The 20,102-nt window shown below is 32.1% G+C and overlaps 4 protein-coding genes across 6 annotated transcripts in view; 3 read left to right on the top strand and 1 right to left on the bottom strand.

The window, feature by feature from the left end:
- The window catches only part of LOC123696347 (serine/threonine-protein kinase S6KL), a 42,640-nt gene extending 41,295 nt beyond the window's left edge, over positions 1-1,345 (top strand). The window contains exon 10 of the mRNA XM_045642468.1: positions 1,008-1,345. Within this exon, the coding sequence (XP_045498424.1) occupies positions 1,008-1,121 (114 nt within the window). The 3' untranslated portion in view covers positions 1,122-1,345. The remainder of the gene's footprint in view (positions 1-1,007) is intronic.
- A 1,468-nt stretch (positions 1,346-2,813) lies between these two features.
- LOC123696362 (cytochrome c oxidase subunit 6A1, mitochondrial-like) lies at positions 2,814-4,165 on the top strand. Its single transcript, XM_045642493.1, has 3 exons — positions 2,814-2,948; positions 3,034-3,182; positions 3,909-4,165. The coding sequence occupies exons 1-3, from the start codon at positions 2,858-2,860 to the stop codon at positions 3,993-3,995; spliced, it is 327 nt and encodes a 108-aa protein (XP_045498449.1). The 5' UTR covers positions 2,814-2,857; the 3' UTR covers positions 3,996-4,165.
- A 476-nt stretch (positions 4,166-4,641) lies between these two features.
- LOC123696335 (sec1 family domain-containing protein 2-like) lies at positions 4,642-11,195 on the top strand. The gene is made up of 9 exons (XM_045642449.1): positions 4,642-4,947; positions 5,129-5,380; positions 5,536-5,841; positions 6,659-6,831; positions 7,160-7,386; positions 7,725-7,894; positions 8,383-8,669; positions 9,176-9,337; positions 9,605-11,195. Exons 1-9 carry the CDS (start codon positions 4,774-4,776, stop codon positions 9,807-9,809), a joined length of 1,956 nt encoding a protein of 651 aa, XP_045498405.1. The 5' UTR covers positions 4,642-4,773; the 3' UTR covers positions 9,810-11,195.
- Positions 11,196-13,956: 2,761 nt separating this feature from the next.
- Positions 13,957-20,102, bottom strand: part of LOC123696337 (glutathione hydrolase 1 proenzyme-like) — a 40,857-nt gene continuing 34,711 nt past the window's right edge. For 2 of the 3 annotated variants that reach the window (XM_045642452.1, XM_045642451.1), the window contains 5 exons: positions 16,582-16,831; positions 16,103-16,293; positions 15,478-15,718; positions 15,122-15,235; positions 13,961-14,504 (listed from right to left, as the gene is read on the bottom strand). In XM_045642452.1, the coding sequence (XP_045498408.1) occupies positions 14,355-14,504; positions 15,122-15,235; positions 15,478-15,718; positions 16,103-16,293; positions 16,582-16,831 (946 nt within the window). In that variant the 3' untranslated portion in view covers positions 13,961-14,354. Of the gene's footprint in view, positions 14,505-15,121; positions 15,236-15,477; positions 15,719-16,102; positions 16,294-16,581; positions 16,832-20,102 lie in introns of all 3 variants that reach the window. The other variant, XM_045642450.1, reaches the window with a different exon arrangement.

The raw sequence follows: 20,102 nt of genomic DNA on the forward strand, positions 1-20,102 counted from the left end.
ATAAGGATTATTTATGTATTTATAATGATCAATTTACAAAGTTGTCGGTCGTTAGCCTGATCTCTACAGCCATGTCGCATCTTCCGTTCCATTGAATTGTGAGTGAAGGATAGGAGAATGTATTTTGTTTTTAACACATATACATTACACACATTTATGTGCATATTTATTACCTATAAGGATTTCTAGTTAGTTAATTAATCTATCTATACTTAATATTATAAATAGAAAAGGTTTGTTATGTATGTATGTATGGTTCACGCATAAACTACTGGACAGATTTCAAAAATTCTTTCACCATTAGAAAGCTGCATCTTCACTGCGCTACATAGGCTAGGTTTTATCCCGGTAATCCCACGGGAACGGGAACTATACGGGTTTTTCGAGGCCGCAGGCGGAAAGCTAGTACCTACATATTATTATAAACTTAAAGGTTGGATTAAACATTTCTTCGAATGTTTTAAAGAAAATTCCAAAGTCAGAGGTAAGTTCGACGCCATCGCTATAACCAAAATTAGGCAAAACATTTTCATTGTATGTATTGTGGTCAGTGGATATCCGTTTATATTGATACAAAAAATATTTTTACACGTTGCTACGTTTTACACCCACATGCCTTGGTAGTTGGTTATAAAGATGGCTAAACGTAAACAAGTCCAATAAATTGGCTGTGGTCGACGGAAAAATTGCATATTTCCTTCTTTGACTTCAGAAACGTACTACATTTTCTCTACAAGGTATTTTTTTAGTGCAGGAACAAACTGTTGAACTTAAATGTATCTTAAATGTAGTCCTATCTATGGAGAAGCAAGAGTTGATACGAATACTCAAATAATTTTTGTAGGTAGTGAACAATGTAAATCAACGGAAATAAATACGTATATACTTCAGAGTCTCCTCCTTTTTTGAAGTCGGTTAATAAAATATATGATTCTCTATTTTCAATATTTTACTTTTTTTACCCCTTACGCATAGATGACCTAACCAATAACTTTTAATTGTTTCAGATATCTCCAAAATGTTTGTTAGAGCAATGCAAAGAAACCCAGTGCAATTTCATTAACAACCTATCTACTAATGTTATCTTTGAAAACTTCGAACAGAAACTGAGTGTAGTATGATTTTCTACATACCTATGAAATAAAGCAGTGATTTTAGGTCAAATTTTGTTAATAAACGTTATAGAAATAAATTATTAATTAACTAACGGATATAATTTATTATTTCTTCTCTTTATTTACCTAATATAATGTATACGTACATACGGAATTATAGAAGGCACAAATGTTCGAAGATTCTGAAATCTAAGTTTATTGAATGGATACAAATAAAATACTTAAAACAAGCGATGTTATTTTTTATTTAATTACTAACTACTCGCCTAGACTGATGACTGATACACCCGGGTGATCGTTCAGCCGTTCTAGAATTTAAAATAATATCTACCTATATAATGTACATATTGTTTAAATACAGACACAGGACAGGATAGCTGATTAACATTGACTCTCAACTTTAAAATTGAATAGGTAATATATTTAATTTATTTTCTAAAGTATGTATTCAATGCAAGCACGACAGACGACTCCGTTAAAATATTTTGTTTTTCAATTTCTGAACCCAATATCAAATATCAGTCATAACTCCAGCTAAAGTTACATACATAGGTACCTACTTCTTATTATAAAATTTTCGGAATTTCCTCTGTGTATTTGTATTATAGTACTTTCATGAATATATGTATTCATTATTCAAGTTATTTTTCAAAAACATAATATCTTGTATTTTATATGGATAACTGTGTCTGAAATAAATAAATAAGATATCGATAGCCCAGCCTCACTAAAGTATAACTACCACAATGTTTTTATATAAATACATTTTTGGAAACATTTATTTTGCTAATATTAATTAAATTGTAAAATCTTTCTTGTGGTAAGCTCAATAATTTGAAATTCCAGAGAATTTCCGCCCTAAACCTAAAAATAGATAATAATGTTTATGCGCTATGTACTCAGAGCAATAAACCGAATAAACCTATTAGAGTAAGAGCCCAGCCCTTACTTATTATTATTTTTAAGCCCTTACTTATTTTCTGAGTAACGAAAAGTATCGTACAGTAGTGTTAGGGTATACTCTGAAAGTATGCATACCTGCTAGCTTGGGCCGTCGGCCAATTCACAGGTACCAGGTGCTAAAGGTAGGTACATAAAAATATTGGTCACTTTTCTTAAATTCTGAGAGCTGATTTTTATATATATTTTTAAAATTTGTATTATAATTTAAATATTAGTATTCCCAGACAGTTTTCGTCGGCGGTAATTTCCGCCAGACACTTTAAAGTCTGCAAATTGATCGCCTAAAATGTCAGTATCGTGGAGCAATGAAAAAATTTTCAGGTTTATTGATTTATATCAATCTGAGCCCTCTACTTCCATCGCAAGTGGCTTGCCAGGCAGCAATGAGACATGGGCCATTGTGTGAACAGAAATTGATCGTGGCCTCCAGTTGTGCATTGCGTGGCCCGTCACGGGCCATTGTGTACTGGGGGCTTTATGTATCATGTGTGTTACCACTGTGTGACTGAAAGTATTAGTTGAGTAGAGTTACTAGCAAAGAGTACTTAGAATGTATACTAGGAAAGTAACTAGATTATTTTTATTTCATTAGGTATGTATCTGGGTCTGTGGTCTGGGTGCATAAAATTTGGTTGTAGCTGGTATAATTTTTATCTGTGGTAGTTTTCCTTGTCAATTGACATTTTCAAACTGACACTTGACAGGGGTGAGACGTCAGACGAATCAAAATTTTGGTATTTGTGATTCGGTTCTAGAAGAGATATATTAAATACACGAAAATGGCCACTTATTTACAAAGGGCTGCTGTTTCATATGTTAGAAATAATGCACGACTTGCTTCACACGCGGCGACCGCTGGTGGACATGGAGGTAAGCTATTACTTACTACTTCAATAATTATGTAACGATATAACCTACGTTCGATTTGTTATCTATAAGGACCTTTTGTTAAAAGGTGGCTGGAAGTTCTGGAGGGGTCTGTCCTTCTTCGTAGGCTTCCCCGCTGTTGGTTTGGGAATGCTGAATGCTTACCTCGCCCACAAGGAGGAACATCACGAACGCCCTCCCTTCGTCGCACACGAATATTTGCGCATCCGTTCAAAGGTAAGCATGGTATATGGGAAAAAGAAATTGCAGGTATTTGTAATGTGATATGACAATTTGCATAGTGCAGATCCAAATTATACACACACTTGTACTTATGTTACAGTATTGATCATTAATTTACTTTATAGTTTATAGTGCTATTGTTCATACTTCTAAGTCTTATAATATTTCATAATTTCGTTTGCATAATATCATATTCAGTTATTTAATTCTTATATCTTAGTACCGCAAGAAATTCGTATTAATTTCATCTATACTAATAGGTATTATAAATCTGAAGAGTGTTTGTTTGAATGCGCTAATCTTAGGAACTACTGGTCTGATTTGAAAAATTATTTCGGTGTTACATAGCCCATTCATTGAGGAAGTCTATAGGCTGTATATCATCATGCTAAGACCATCAGGAGTGGAGCCACGCCGAGCGCAGCTAGTTTAAAATATGAAGTTATTATTGTTACTGAATATTGTAACTATTTATTTTTATAATCTATAACACATACAAAATATCAACTCTGTTGTAGGAAACACTATTTTAATTATCCAAATCATGGTTGATAGTTCAAACTTAAACTCGAAACATTTATTTATTCAATTAGACTTATTCTAGAAGCACTTTGAATTTTCATTACATATTTTAACATTACCACCATATCACACACCGATGGTAGTGTGTTATATAAAAGTCCAATAATAACCAATGTAATTTTATTTTAATTTTTTCAGAGATTCCCATGGGGTGATGGCCAGAAAACGCTCTTCCACAACCCCCATGTCAACGCCCTGCCAAGTGGTTATGAAGATGAGCAATAAACATCAGCTTTAATTTATTTAGCCCAACTGTATTAGATCCAAATTGTTGTTTAAGTTGAACATAAACATTTTGTTTGTACATGTAATGACAGAGCTAATTGATGTTATTTGAAATATGGCAAAATTAGCAAATGTTGTTTAGCATTAAACTACAACTACGTAAAACTGAACTTTTGTTTTAATGTTTTTCACATCTTTATTATACATGAAAAGAAATATTTCATGAAAAAGAAAGTCGTGCAGATGATTTTTGACGCATATTTGCTAGGCATTCCTACAGATCCTCTACTTATTTAAGTCCTAAAAAATGATAATGAAAAGGGGTGTGGCATATTACACAGGATATTCCCATTGGTGAACAACTATTGATTACCTGCTTGGCCTGTAAGAAAATTGGTGAAGGGCATTTTCGCTCCCGTTACAAGAAATAAACAACTACACTACAACTGCTTCTTTCCTATAAGAAAAAAAAAACAAAATTAATGTTAATTATATTATTTAAAATTAAAAGTACCTACCTGTGGAAGCTACAATACAGAATTGTTTAAAACTTTTCTCACATGGCATGCCCCAACTCCACAAATTGTAAACATCACTTGCTCTGTGATAAACGTTTATGTCAAATTGACACGTATTGTGACGTACTTTTATCTTGTCAATTTTTCATTCATCAAAAAAGCATTAAATTTTTCCAAATTATGAATTTATAAGAGTAAGATAGATAAAGAAGAATCTCAAGAAACGGTGTTATTTATAATGTAATATAAAATTCGACAAAATGACGTCCGTGAAAGACTTTGGGAAGGCTTGGTGGACAGAAGTTTACAATCGGATTATTGGTGCTGTTGTATTCCTTGATGACTATAGCGCTGAATGTCTTCACTGGTATGGAGGGCTGTTTGATCTTTTGAATGGAGGAGCAGTAGGAGTCAAAACATTATCGCCGTTTGAAGTGAGTATCTAACAATTAAAGTAATACGCAGCAACATTTATGGCCGGTTCTACAGCTTCAGGATTTGTTTTCTTTAGCATTACTGCCTTAATGATAAATATGAATAAACGTTAAATAGGCTATCACATACATTATCCATGCAACCGGCCATGTAATAGAAATAAATATGTTTCTTTTTAAGTTCTGCAAGAAAGAGCATAGAAAAGCTGTGTTCATAACACAAGCAACTAGCACGCAGCTACAAACCATTAAGGAGATCATTCGCAACAGTGACTTCACCCACTGCATATTGATATCATGTGCGAGTCTCGATGTGGTCTACTTGGAGTTAAATGAGGGTAAAGATGTAACTGATGCTATAGCCTCGGGCAGGGCTCCCTCTGAGGCAACTAAGCAATTGGAAGAAATGCTTTTGGACTGGATTGGTAAACAGGTAATGCATTTCTAACTCAATTTTTTTAAATCATATTCTATTCTAATCAATTATTTTTAATAATGAATAAATATCAATGAAATATCAATTAACACAGAACCTAACTCTGTCACTCTATTGTATTATTATTAATCTGATTGTAATATCTTTTTTAGCCCAGTGCAGTTGAAGCAGTGTACATTCCAATATTTTCAATTTCACCTACAAATGTCATATTTCTGACACCACCATATCATAGCATGTGTCCCAAATATGGAGGGAAACTATTGCCAGATTCATCATCAATAGATCTGTATTCTTTACAAAATGAAGAGAGGTCCATGCTTAGAAGATTGGCAGGTGGATTGAATAGCATGTTTGATTCATTGAATTATAAAGAGGATATATTCTACATTGGGCAGTATAGTTCGTTGCTAGCTGGAGTGTTGGAAAACTCACCTGTTTGTGTTGCTAGAAAAAAGGTATGTGTAGAGTAGAATCATGTAGTGTAAACTCTATATAACCACACTCGATTTAACGACAAACTCTCTAAAGCGTCAAAATCAATTGCCTTTGGTTGGTTTAGCTTATCTACCATACAATGATACACTCTACATAGCATCACACTCACTCTCAATAACGACAACAATTAAGTAATAAACTCGACGTCATTCATACCGAACTTTCTAAGAAATTCGTTCTTTTGTTTACAAATTGGGATTGCTTGCATGTGTAGACTGTTTTTGACCATGACTAATAAGTATGAGTCATGGATTATCTATACGTTATCATATTCTTAGTTGCTCACAAACTTTCAAACTGTATACATGGCTAGTAAAAGAAAATCATTGTGTATTGACGACTAATGACAACAGACTATACACAATAGCGTTCAAGTAACATTCTTTTTTATGTACATAACTACTAACACTAGTCTGAAATAAATTTTCTCTTTTTCTAATTCTGATTTTTCTTCTCTCCATTTAACGACAACTCTATATAACGCCATAAAACGCACAGTCCCTTCGGTGTCGTTATATAGAGTTTACACTGTAATTTCAAAGGCAGTTGAACAAATTTTAATTGGATTTTCTATGATTTTTAATAATTTTTTAATAAAGGAATAAACACTATTTTATGCAAATAATATAGTGTAGAACAAACAGATTTTGATTAAGCTTTGAAGTGCTATTTACATAAACTGTCATGTTTTAAAAATAAACATTTATAATACAAATAACACTAAAACACCATGTCTCACTTAATCACATTGATTAATAAATAAAATACATTTTCTAGAACTGTTCTACACCCATATCATTGGTGATAGTGGATCGCACGCTAGACTTATGTGGTGTGACAAGTCACTCAGTGGAGTCTGCCCTGGACAAGATGATGGGTGTGCTTCCTAAGTTCCCCGGCCAGTCTAATGAAATTGCCGTTGACATGTCAACGCTCTGTGAAGCCAATGTGTATGTATAAGTGTTTTAAAGAAATTAAATAGTTGTTTGTTATAGATATAGATAGTATTTATTTGGTTATTAATATTATTCTTTATGAAAAAATGGTTATTTTATTGCAACATTCAGTTATTCAGTAATAGTAATAAAAATCTAAAACACAAATTATATGTATCAAGCAATAATTATTTTGGTAAGCATGTTTATTCCTTTAGTCAAATAGATTAATTATAATGAAAATGAAGGTGTGTGGCATTAAATAATTTATAGCACAATAATGGTAAATATTCACAAACTTGCAGGTTACAAAAAAGTTTTACATACCTACCATTTTTTTCAGCCTTTCTCACCCAGAAGATATACAATTAAGTCCAGGGTGCTTGTTCCATGCCAACGATGAATCCTGCTTGCAAACGTATGACTACATGATCAATAAATCTCAAAAGGAAGTTATGTTTGATCTCTACAATAAACTGTCTAAGATTGATGTGCAGAAGTCGCCAGGACCAAAGACATTGTTGAAAGTCACTCCGCAAAGTGTTGAGAAAATTATTACAGCGTCTAAAGGTGAGTTCTGTTTTGCTTGTTTTAATTATTCTTCTAATATTTAGCAATATAGCATGAAGGCTACAAATAAAATAGTGAACGATTCTACAGCAAGAGTATGATTGTTATAAAAAACTCTTCTTGTTTACATGTTTAAGCAAATTCTCTATTCTTTAAAAAATTCTCATTTATAAGCATTTGAATGCTATAAAACTACTTAAATATAAAATTCTCATTTGTGAAAAAATTTGGATTAAATTGCTGTAATAAATCTTTTCATTTTTTTTTTAATTTGTTACCAGTAGTAAATGTTTTAAAATATACTAAAATACCTATTTTATACCTTATTTTATTTATAGGAAACTATGAAATAATAACCAATCACCTGGGTATATTGCAACAAGCTCTTGGCTTGGTACAAATGCTGAAATCTCCAAAAAGAGTTCAGTTTGACTTGCTGATGAGTTTGGAAAGGCAGGTCATAGAAAATCTTGCTGCTAGCAGGGACTCAACTAGTGTATTGCATCAGGTAAGAACTTTATTTAGAAGTAAGAAATGTGGCTTAAAATCTTACTGTAATATAAACAACCGTGGGATTATAATACATTTTTTTTTCTAGTTTGTGGTATTTTAACTAGTTTGTACATACTATGACAAATTTTTTAAGAATTTTAATCTAATATATAAAAATCAATGCCACTTTTCGTTGTAATTCCATAACTCGAGAACGGCTGAACCGATTTCGATAATTCTTTTTTTATTATATTCCTTGAAGTACGAGGATGGTTCTTATGTAGAGAAAACGTTAATATGTACCACGGGCGAAGCCGGGGCGGACCGCTAGTTTAATATAATATTGAATGTGAAAACTAAATATCAAATAGTTTGTACCATTTTTGCACTCAAATAAGAAAAGCATTAGCGGGTGAAATTGTAGGGATGTATAAGAAAAAAGAGGAAGCAAATTTCTTTGTTTTGTTTCTTCTACAAATTTCTTACCATATAAATTATTTACAGCTTAGTCACCTGATAAAAACACGTAAAGATCGAAACTTGCCACTCGAAAACCTCTTGGCTCTTCTAGTCCATGTGTACTCACTAACTGGTACCGAAGTGATGTTCAACAAACAGCACGAAGATCATCTACAGGAGACCCTCAGTGTTGCCATATTCGAAGACCATAAAACACTGTTTGCTAATACAGATATTGGACATATTGTAACACCGGAGAACTGTGAGCAAGTATCGAAAAACATCATGCACTCTTTGAAAGATATTTCATTGATGAGGAAGAATTTGCAAAGGTAAAAATGACAAACATATTATTAAATCTATACTAATATTATAAAGCTGAAGAGTGTTTGTTTGTTTGAACGCGCTAATCTCGGGAAATACTGGTCCGATTTGAAAAATTCTTTCGGTTTTAGATAGCCAATTTATCGAGGAAAGTTATAGGTTATATATATCTTTACACTACGGCCAACAGGAGTGGAGCCACGGGGGTGAAACCTCACGGAGCAGCTAGTTATTAATAAAAATAAGCATTCAACAAAAAACTATTTTGCTGTTGTTGTTTGATACTACTATAGTTTCTCTACTCGCAATTAGGTAAGTATGTTATGTGTTTAAACTTTGAAAAAATGATGGCAATTTGAAGATTTACATAAGTATTGAAAATCAAACAATATACATTTTTTTTATTTGCTCGCCCCGGCTTGAAGAGGAGACAAATGATAAATTATTTATTCAAAAACTGAGAAAAACTGAGTTTCTGAAATTTCTACACTAAACATTTTCATGAAATTTACAGGTACAACTCTGTATTAAAGCCATGCGAGAGCGGCATTGGTCATGAATACCGCGGGGTTCTGCAGCAACTGGTCGACGATCTGGTGAATACTGAACGACCAGACATGCCTGACCTGCGGCATAGGAATGAGGGGATTAAGGATCTGCTGCGAAGTGGCCTGAAGTAAGATTTTAACGAGATGCTATTTTTTAAAAGTTGTTATGAAACTTAAAAATTTATTAATTCAATTAGTCTTCTAAAAGCACTTTTGAATCGTTAAAACATAGTTTTATAATTTTAATGTACTAAATATATGAGCTCATTAGAATGGTTTATACTTGGGTAAATGATTACTATATTTATTTTTTAATTCAAAGCAAAATAATAATTTTATGGTCAAAAACCGTTGGCTGTTATGACATAAAAGCTGATAAACCATATTATTTACAGCATATTAACAAGCAAGAAACCGAAAGCAGCAAAACATCCGATGGACAATCAAACAGTCATCATCTTCATCATCGGTGGTGTAACAGCTGATGAATGCAAGCAGCTCCACCGCAGCATCATCACCAGCGGGATAGACAACAATGTGATCATCGGCTCCACCAAGTTCGTGACTCCAGTGGAAGCCATGAAGGATGTGTTGTTATAGCAGTGTCGGTTCAAGTGAAACTCGAGGAAGGCCTGGCGCTTTAAGAAACAGAAGTGGTAGCGCTGGGTCTTGGAATAAATGGATTTTATAGTGAAGTTTAATGGATTTGAAAGTGATAGTTATTAGTGTAGAAAAAGGATAGTAATGTATGGGTTTATATTTAAGGATAATAATGGACTTTCTTGTGTGGTTAATAAGATATTTTGGATGGATATTTCTAATAAGTTGGATATACATACTAATGTGGTAATTGAAGATATTGAAATCGATGTTTTTAGAAAGTACATAAATAAACTTAATGTGTTGGAGTTAAAGTTTGAAGCTTAACGTTTTGACTCTTTGCTTAACCTAGGTATGATTATGTATGTAATCTGTATGTTCTTATTCTTAACAGGACAGTGCAACTCTTTGTGAACACATTGCACTAAATATTACTGAATATTTACTGTATTACGTATATTATGGTATATATAATATTGACTAGTCTCTATGAAGGTCAGAGAGAAGGATGTACATAATAGTTATTCTAAGTAAATATGAGAAAAATAGAATCATTTATCAATAAAAAAAATGTTTAATTATGCAAAGTTTTATTAATCTTATTGTTATAATATTGCTATTATGTATGGCCTATGGTATGTAATCTAAGATTTTAACCCCTTGTATTTAAGAAAAATGTCGTAGTCTAATATATTCTGATTTGGTTTAAAAATGTGATCAGTTCTTTGTTGGAAAATGTTAAGATTCCATCCTGCGTTGCGTCTGAATTTATTATTTGGCGAAAAATATGGAATTTCTTGTATAAAAATTATTAGCAAATTGGTGTTGATACACGTGTATCTTTAGGTATTCCTGTCGTATTTTTATAATTGAAGAAAATGAAAGAAGTTTTATAAGATTTTTGCTGTATAAATGCCTTTTTATTAGACATAGACTGTTGTTAATGAGTATTTAGTATTTGTTCGTGGCGGATATTTATGATTATTATATTATTAATTAATAGTCGGATCACTTAAATATATCTGCATGAAATTTTGAAATGAAACAACTTGGCTTATGTGTAACTTTGTTAAAATTTTATTCCACCAATTTCATTTGATTGCTTATTAATGATACTAAGCTAGGAGTAAATTTATGTTAATAAATGTATTTAAAAGGTAAAGAATTGAAACCGTACTTTGTATAATTTTCCCTTTTATCGTGCAGAGAGACAGACACGTTACACTTCGCAGACAAAATGTAAAATTTTATTTACGCACTATTATTAGTGTACTTTTTCCTTGTTGTAAATTATAGGTGTAATCATATTATTATATAATTATTACATAGTCATAATTGTGCAATGCAATTACAATGCAAAAAGTAAATAAATTATTAATTCGTGTGCAATGTGCATCCTTGTTTTATTTACATACATTTGTTCCGAATTCCGATGGAGTGTTATTTTAATCTATACTAATATTATAAAGCTGAAGAGTTTGTTTGTTTGTTTGAACGCGCTAATCTCTGAAACTACTGGTCCGATTTGAAAAATTATTTTAGTGTTAGATAGCTCATTTATCGAGGCTATATATCATCACGCTACGACCAACAGGAGAGGAGCCACGGGGGTGAAACCGCGTGGAGCAGCTAGTAATCTATATCCATACTAATATTGTAAATGCGAAATGCTCTGTCTGTTACTCAATCACGCCTTAACTACTGAACCAATTTGCATAAAATTTGGTAGGTATAGAGATATTTTGATACCCGAGAACGGAGAAAGGACATAGGATAGGTTTTATTCCGGAAATCCTACGGGAGCGGGTTTTTCTATGAAAACGCGGGCAAAGCCGCGGGCGGAAAGCTAGTATTACATAAAAATGAAACCTGTTTCTCGTTGTCACGGCATCACGTGCGAACGGGTGGACCAATTTCCACGTAACGCCGCTTTTCGGTTGAGTATCGCGCGCTTGCCGAAAAAATAAATACACGTGATATATTACTTTACCCCCACCCCTCCCCCTGGTGATATTTCGTGATTTTTTGATGGACCCCTACCCCCCTTTCGAGCCTCACATTTTAAGATTAATGGACAACCCCTTATAAAAAAGTTCATTTTCATTTTACACTATATGCAATAAATAAATATAAATGGCACAATCCGCCATGGAACATGTTTTAAATATAAACGATGGAATTTTGAATCCGGGTATTAATTTTTTGAGACTAAGCATTAATGCTTATCAAAACATACGTAGTATATTATTATTAGTCTGTGTCAAAACTTTGTTTTATTGTTTTGTCGGTGTGAACATAATAATATAACATAATGCAGACCTATCCTTATTCCTTTTCAAAAATCAAACGCACGACGTTTCAATTTTGAAAAGTATTTTATAACTGTAAATATTTATGAAATCGTTAGTTTTTTATTTAAATATAAAACCATAAAAAAATTAAAATTATAATTACACAGTTTGTAATCATAGTAGTGTAGAGAAGATGTGAGATTTCTTACTGAGACCATAGTGAAACGCTAGTCGATACAAGATGGCGCTAGGTGCAGAAAATATAATTATTTTATTTTTTTATATAATACAAAATTAAATTCACCTTTAGTGGTAATTAAAAAGTAGAATATACAACAAATTAATTCGTTATTAGTATTTGAACAGGCTATTTATAATATAAAGTGAAATAGGACTTCTAGAATGCACACGCTCATGCTCCGCTCCTTTAGCGGAGCGGCGGCGAGCAACTTGTTATTTATTGTCATTATAAAGGACCGACTATTATTGATTTCTATTGATTATTCTAAACTATAAATAGGTACACCGTACATGGAAGGTTGGGGAAAATGAAAGTCAATACATTATATCATATAAATTTCCATATATTATTATCACTTTAACTTAACTAGGTACCTAAATACCTACCAATTGAGAAGTTGGTATCGTATACCAAGGACAATTACAGGAGTAGGTAATACTTAAGTATTTAAATTAATACTGTCGTATTATGTATTAGTGATGAAACTACTTAATTTTACAATAGGAATGTATAGTGCATCTTTCCTTTACTAGTACACATCACGTATTTTGTTAACAATTTTTAACAAATTTTAACTCAGACAACAAACGAATACCTACTTGTTACAAATACTTTGTAAATTGGACGTGAAATTAGAGAAATACTTAGGTATATATGTATACATAATACACTGAGAAATTGTTATTTCTAGTACCCAGAACATGGGTTTGGTGTATTATTTATATGGGTATCTATTATTTTGTATATTTTGTATAATTATTATAGTAGGATATTGTTTATAATTACAATATCCAATTTTTAATCACGGTGAAACTGACACCGAGTATATTTTTTATACTTATATATAAGCTCAGATCAATGAATCGGTCGAAGTCATACTCCAGACTTCAGAATAATAAAATATTAAATAGATAGGTTAACATAATAATTAACAGATTAACAGAACCGTGTTTAAACTCTTTACAGTACGATAAATGTAATATTAATGTTAAAAGTTAAAACATTGGTATAATTGCCTATCTACATTCCATTTTTTCAACTACACTAGGTAATTAAAGTAGCACAGTCTAGATAACGTATTTACTATTTAGGTTTAGATTTATATCAATTATTTATAATCTATTTTAAGTAATAGAAGGAAATAAATAACATGAAATAGGACGTAATTATGGAACACTACTTAATATTATTTTTTACATTATAAGAGCATCAGGTGCATCAACATACATTACAAATAAATGTAATTTACATCGTAGGACGTAGGTAGGTACTAACTAGAAACAGCGATCTTTATCTAGAGATACTTATTAATATTGTAAATCATATGAAAGATTGATAATAAAGGGAAATAAAATATTGTTTTAAACAGGTCCAGAAGTTCTTATATATCTACCTAATATAGCCACGTAGGTAATCTAGTAAGATTGAAGTATTGTCGTATAACGCTTATACATTGTTGTTTTTAATTCAAAATCCATATTATACTTATGTATAAACACGTTCGTGTTTTGAAGAAGACATTGATCAAATGATCGCTAATAGGTACATTGTTTGGTCGCAGTGTTTTCCTACGCGCGTTATTTATTTTTAAACCGAGTAAAGTTCGTTAAGCGTAATTATTAAAAAGGACATCTGATTACCTATCATATCGAAAACCGTTGGAACCAGCCAAATAAAAATATGGTGTAGATACATACTAACGAGCCTAATAAACGTCATTATGGCCATATAGGAGTCATAAAATTGAACAACCAAATATTAATAAAATATAGTCATCTGAATTGATTCTTTTTAACAATAGGTACTGTAATATCAAATGAATTTTTATCAGCCATGCTATGACCGAATTGCAGATAAATATAAGCCTATTACAACTATTATAAGTATTTGTTATCCGTTAATACCTAACATTGTTAGGTATTAACTAAAGTTCTGTCTTTTCTCTTCCAATAAGATTAAGTAAATGCATTGGAGCACATCTAACGTAAATTCCCTTCACAAGACTAGTTAACGTTAATCCATGCCAGCCACATCGCCGCCTTTTCTAAAGTCAGCGTTCGCGTAAATTGCAGTTTTGTTCCTATAAAGAGCGCAAATAATGGATCCCCTGCCGCGATATCGCACCATTCCGTGACCTTTTGCCCGTAAACCGTTCACGATGTCCTAGAAACAGAATAAATATAGATATAATACGTTATTGTTACCAATGCACGTATGATTGTACCTAACTCATATAACCTAAAAATGCCGTTTTTGTTTATCTAAATTGATAAACAATGACCGATAACCATTTCATTCTGTATATTTTGAGTGTAAAATCATCAACTGTTCTTGGCATAACTCCAAATTTTATATGCTGAAAGCTAGCCTAAATTCTCGAAATAGCAGCGCTAAAAATCTTTGGCCAAAAAGCAAAATTCTTATTTTACAAGTGTGTCGATAGAGACGGAAATTTTTCTGTAATAAAGTTTATTTATATATTTTTCGATAATTTCAATGAGGTTCATTGTTTTGGCTTCGCCTGTAGGGTAGGTACCTATAGGTTCGGTCGAGATAAAAATTTCTATCGTTTATATTTTCATATCTATACGGACAATATAAAATTATAGTTTGAATTACAAATACACATAGGGCCCTATTTTTTCCAATTTTCCTTTAGTTCCCTAAATTATATAGAAAACTCTTAAAATATGAACTAGAAAATATAATTTGTTGGCCAAACAGTTGCAAGAAATGATTAATATCTATCTAATTTGTGAAGTAAATATATAAAAACTCACCTCTGTAAGTCCATATTCATATTCAGCGTACATCGGGAATATCTGATGGTGGAAGCGAGCTGCGTCGACTGCTTCTTTGATCGTCTGGCCGAACCAAAGTTTGCGCATTGTTACCTGAAGAAACGAGATTTTTATATTTGATTGATTAAATAAACACCCTGTAATAGTGAAGAGAAAATTATTCAGTTCTAAAGGAAAATTATTTAGGTATGGAAGCATTCTGATCGTGGAAACAAAACAAAATTTGACCTAATAGGACAATTCGACGACAGGACGTCGTATTTCTAGTACTTCCTTCTCTTAAACTCGAACAATAAATGGGAATAAAAATAAAATTTTTTGCTTTGAGGTCTTACCAAAGCAACAGCGGTAGTAATCTTCGTGCCACCAGACGCCCCAATGACCATTTTCGCATTACCGCTTTTATCAACAATCACGCTAGGGCTCATAGACGACAGAGGCCTCTTGCCCGGCGCTATAAAGTTAGCTGGAGACGGCTTGATACCGAAATAGTTGGTAATACCGGGGGAGGAGAAGTCATCCATCACATTGTTCATGACGATGCCTGTACGGTTTGTAGCGAAGCCCGCGCCGAAGCTGTTGAAGAGTTATCATTATTGCCAGAAGATGAAAGAAAGGAAGAAATTATTTTATTAATTGAAGTATATTTAATTAATTACTCATAGATACATATTTGCTTTATCATCCATTTTAAAGCTCTTTGTTACTTTACCAACTTTTATAGGATTTTGAATATTTCACTAACATTACACAATACACAGATGTATTGATACCTAAGATGTACCTAAGTTCATAGGTTTAATGCTCTTCTTTTTATGCTCTTATATGTTCATATTTTTGCTTGGAATATAAACGTTAATTATTCAACCCATGCAAAAGTTTATAATGTTAAAAATAATTTTTGATACAATGATGAGATGAAATTCAGACATAAAAACGAAACCAATAAGTCACACTTACTAATAATTGATAGAGCTGGTCAAAGACACAGCGTCACCATTGTAACCAATGACAGAAATGTGTGCGGTCCCAGAGTCAGGTTGTTGGTACTCTGTAGCTCCATAATACGATGAACTGTTACTTGTTGAGGTATCGTTAATCCTGAGACGCATATCTATGCCATACTGAGTGGATGTCACGTTGCTAATGAGCTGAAAGTATAGAATAGAGAAAGAATGAAGAAATGAAGAGCTGAAAGTATAGAGAGAAGATAGTTCTGTTCTCCGTAAAAAAAAATTAATTAATTAAACCGTATATTGTATTATGTTTTGATGGATGGATATCAACAGTCAGATCACCTTAGGACTAAATATAAAAAGCTATTTACATGAATCACTTCCTTACTTTCAGATACTTCCAAGAGCTCTTGCAATTAAACTACGTTTGCAACAAAAATATTTTAAACTATTTAATTTATGTATATGTATTTGAAAAATTACCTCATCCAATTTCAAAAAGTCGACATCGCCCAATTTTGTCCGCGTTGCATACGCGTGTTTAAAAGCTTCTAATATTCTGTGATAAGTGAGTATTGTATTTTCTGTGCTGTTTATACTCTCTGGGCCAAAGTTGTAACCGCTCAATATGTTTAAAATATTGACCAGGATCACACCACTGCTAGGAGGGGGCGGTGTGAACAGCGTATCACCGTGGTTCAATGGAACTGCTAGTGGCTCTGTTATCTTTGGTCTGAAAAATAACACTAACGTCAGTAGGATATTCACAATAACTGATAAACTTTATAATAACTTTTATGCTAAAAAAACATCGTGTAGGTACCTACTCAGTCACGCTATAAAAGTGATTAACTTAGTCAATATAATATATTTTAATTAGTCCGAAATAATAAACTTGTAATCCGGGTACCGAAGCAAATGAAACCGCGGGACAAAACCCGTTTTATACATTGTTTAGCAAACACATTTAAATTGATAAGAGCTAAGAATGAGATCAGGAATTTCTGTAACTATTTAGTATAAGCACATTAAATTATCTTGGATTTGTTCCTAATTCTATTTTAAAACTAGGTGACATCTTTACATTTAAACATACTTATTTGTGTATTTATTTAATAATAACAATAGGATATTAACCTTTTACGTACACATAAATTCTATCCACAATTAAAGCAGATTAATTTTGTTTTTTGTTTTTGTATAAATAAAACAACAGAACTGATAAAAACAGTAAGTAATTAATGTTATATTTTTATCTATCTGTTTTTTTTAATCATCAATTCATTAATTAGGTAACCTATTTTTGAACTGTTTTAAGTTTAAACCTTGTATATCGGATAACAAAAGAATACAATACAACCTATAAGACGAGGAAACGGCAACGTTTTAAATTAAAATAATTAGGTACCTATTAGTTAATTGTTAATACAAAAACAATGGCAATAGGTATAAATGACAATCGTGATATTATGTTATTGACTTTTTGAATAAAATCCAATTTATTTACATGTCATAAATACTTTTTAAATGAGTATTACTGTATAAAAATACATTGTTATTACCATTGCACCAAGTAGCTACATAATATTATGTACCTAGCTATTATTTTATTGTATCAATGACGTATTAGGTAGATAGTTTTTAATAGCTCATTTTGTTTCGTAAACATTACCTTATCTTTATTATGAATTTATGAACATGTAGGTGCATATTTTATCATTTGAGTTATTTCAGTGGCTTCTTGTTTATTTTAATAATATTAATAACATTAGTCATAACAACGATTGATAATGAATGTTTATAGAGAGTAAAATATAATCACATACAGTTTGACGTTTACCATAAAAGTGACTCTAGATAACGATAGTTACTAATTATCATTCTGTGCTCTAGATGCCTTAATTACCGTTTATTGGAGAAGGATTTTACTTTGTATAGGTAAGTACCTATTGTATTAAGGACGCTATAACGTATTTTTACAAAAACACGCTGTTTTTCGGTACCATTTTAACTTAAAGCAATTACACGTGAGAACATAGTAATATCTTAATTTAAAGATAATATATTCAGCTCTACGTTCATCTTATAAAAATTGTACGACGTCATACAAAATTGTCGCTGAAATACGTTTTTTCCATCACAATAAACGCATAAAATGCAAAAAAATGGGGTCTAAACCGGTACCATTTTAGGAAAATTAAGAGCCTAATCTATCTTCTTAACTATATCTTATTGAGGGATATATAGTCCTTTATATATGGTGTAATTTTTATGAATCTAAATCAAAATTTTATTTCAATAATGAGCTAAATTAAAAATACTTGTCGATTTCTTCATACATTTTGTTCTCGCGGTTCGTCAGACCGCGCTCAGAAGCGCTCTTGGAAGGACGGGTGTATCGCTCCTCGTGCCAAAAATAAAAACGAAATAAAAAAGATTATTGTGCGTGCACTGTCTTTTTCGTGATTTGAAATATTTGATACTTTTTATGAGTAAACTGTATAAGTTTCATATTCCAATTATTTGTAATTTAAAATTATGTTTTTAAAATTACCTTGCCTGAGATCCTCTTTTTTATGGGTTGTTGAATAGATTGGTGGGGTAAAACAATTCAAGATGGCGTCGATGAAAATTTGGCTTTTTTTCGTGATGGGTGTCATTTTCATAGTTTTTGGGGTAGCTATTACCGAATATGAGGTCAAAACTGAAATCCAAGATGGCGCCGACGAAAATTTTACATCTTTTCGTCATGGGTGTCATTTTCATGGTTTTTGGGGTAGCTATTAACGAATATGAGGTCAAAACTATAATCCAAGATGGCGCCGACAAAAATTTTACAACTTTTCGTCATGGGTGTCATTTTCATGGTTTTTGGGGTAGCTATTAACCAATATGAGGTCAAAACTGAAATCCAAGATGGCGCCGACGAAAATTTTACATCTTTTCGTCATGGGTGTCATTTTCATGGTTTTTGGGGTAGCTATTAACGAATATGAGGTCAAAACTATAATCCAAGATGGCGCCGACAACAATTTTACATCTTTTCGTCATGGGTGTCATTTTCATGGTTTTTGGGGTAGCTATTAACCAATATGAGGTCAAAACTGAAATCCAAGATGGCGCCGACGAAAATTTTACATCTTTTCGTCATGGGTGTCATTTTCATGGTTTTTGGGGTAGCTATTATCGAATATGAGGTCAAAACTATAATCCAAGATGGCGCCGACGAAAAATTTGACATCTTTTCATCATGGGTGTCATTTTCATGGTTTTTGGGATAGCTTTTAACGAATATGAGGTCAAAACTATAATCCAAGATGGCGCTGACGAAAATTTGACATTTTTCGTGATGGGTGTCATTTTCATGGTTTTTGGGGTAGCTATTAACGAATATGAGGTCAAAACTAAAATCCAAGATGGTCGTCGAATTTCAAGATCGCGTCATGGTAATACTGTCGCGTTATGGAGCAAGGCGGCGATTTTGGTATCTATGAATCTCGCCAAAGAAGTTTCACTCCTGACACGTTTTCTCGGCACACACGTTCTTTTTTATTTTATTCTCTTCGTTTAAATGTTTTAGATAAACTTTATTTTAAATAAAGTTTAGCGAATATATTTAAAGAATATATTTAAAGTTACTAATATCTGTCAGAATATTAACATGATTGCCACAGAGTTGCGTTTTATATTAAATTTCTAAATATGCATTTCAATGTTCTTTAAAATTGTTTTTTTAAGACTTTCTACAAAACTGTGGTTGTTAACGTTTTTGTTATTTTATTTAAGTTTACTTTAAAGGAGTAAGAAAAATATACCTAATTATCGACGGTTACATTGGGGATTTGGTAATAGCTGTCTCAAAAACCTTGAAAATGACACCCATGCCGAAAAGATGTAAAGTTTCGTCGACACCATCTTGGATTTTAGTTTTGACCTCATATTGGTTAATAGATACCCCAAAAACCATGAAAATGACACCCATGACGAAAATATGTAAAATTTTC

Source organism: Colias croceus, chromosome 12 (genome assembly GCF_905220415.1).
Source record: "Colias croceus chromosome 12, ilColCroc2.1".
NCBI classification, from domain to species: Eukaryota; Metazoa; Arthropoda; class Insecta; order Lepidoptera; family Pieridae; genus Colias; species Colias croceus.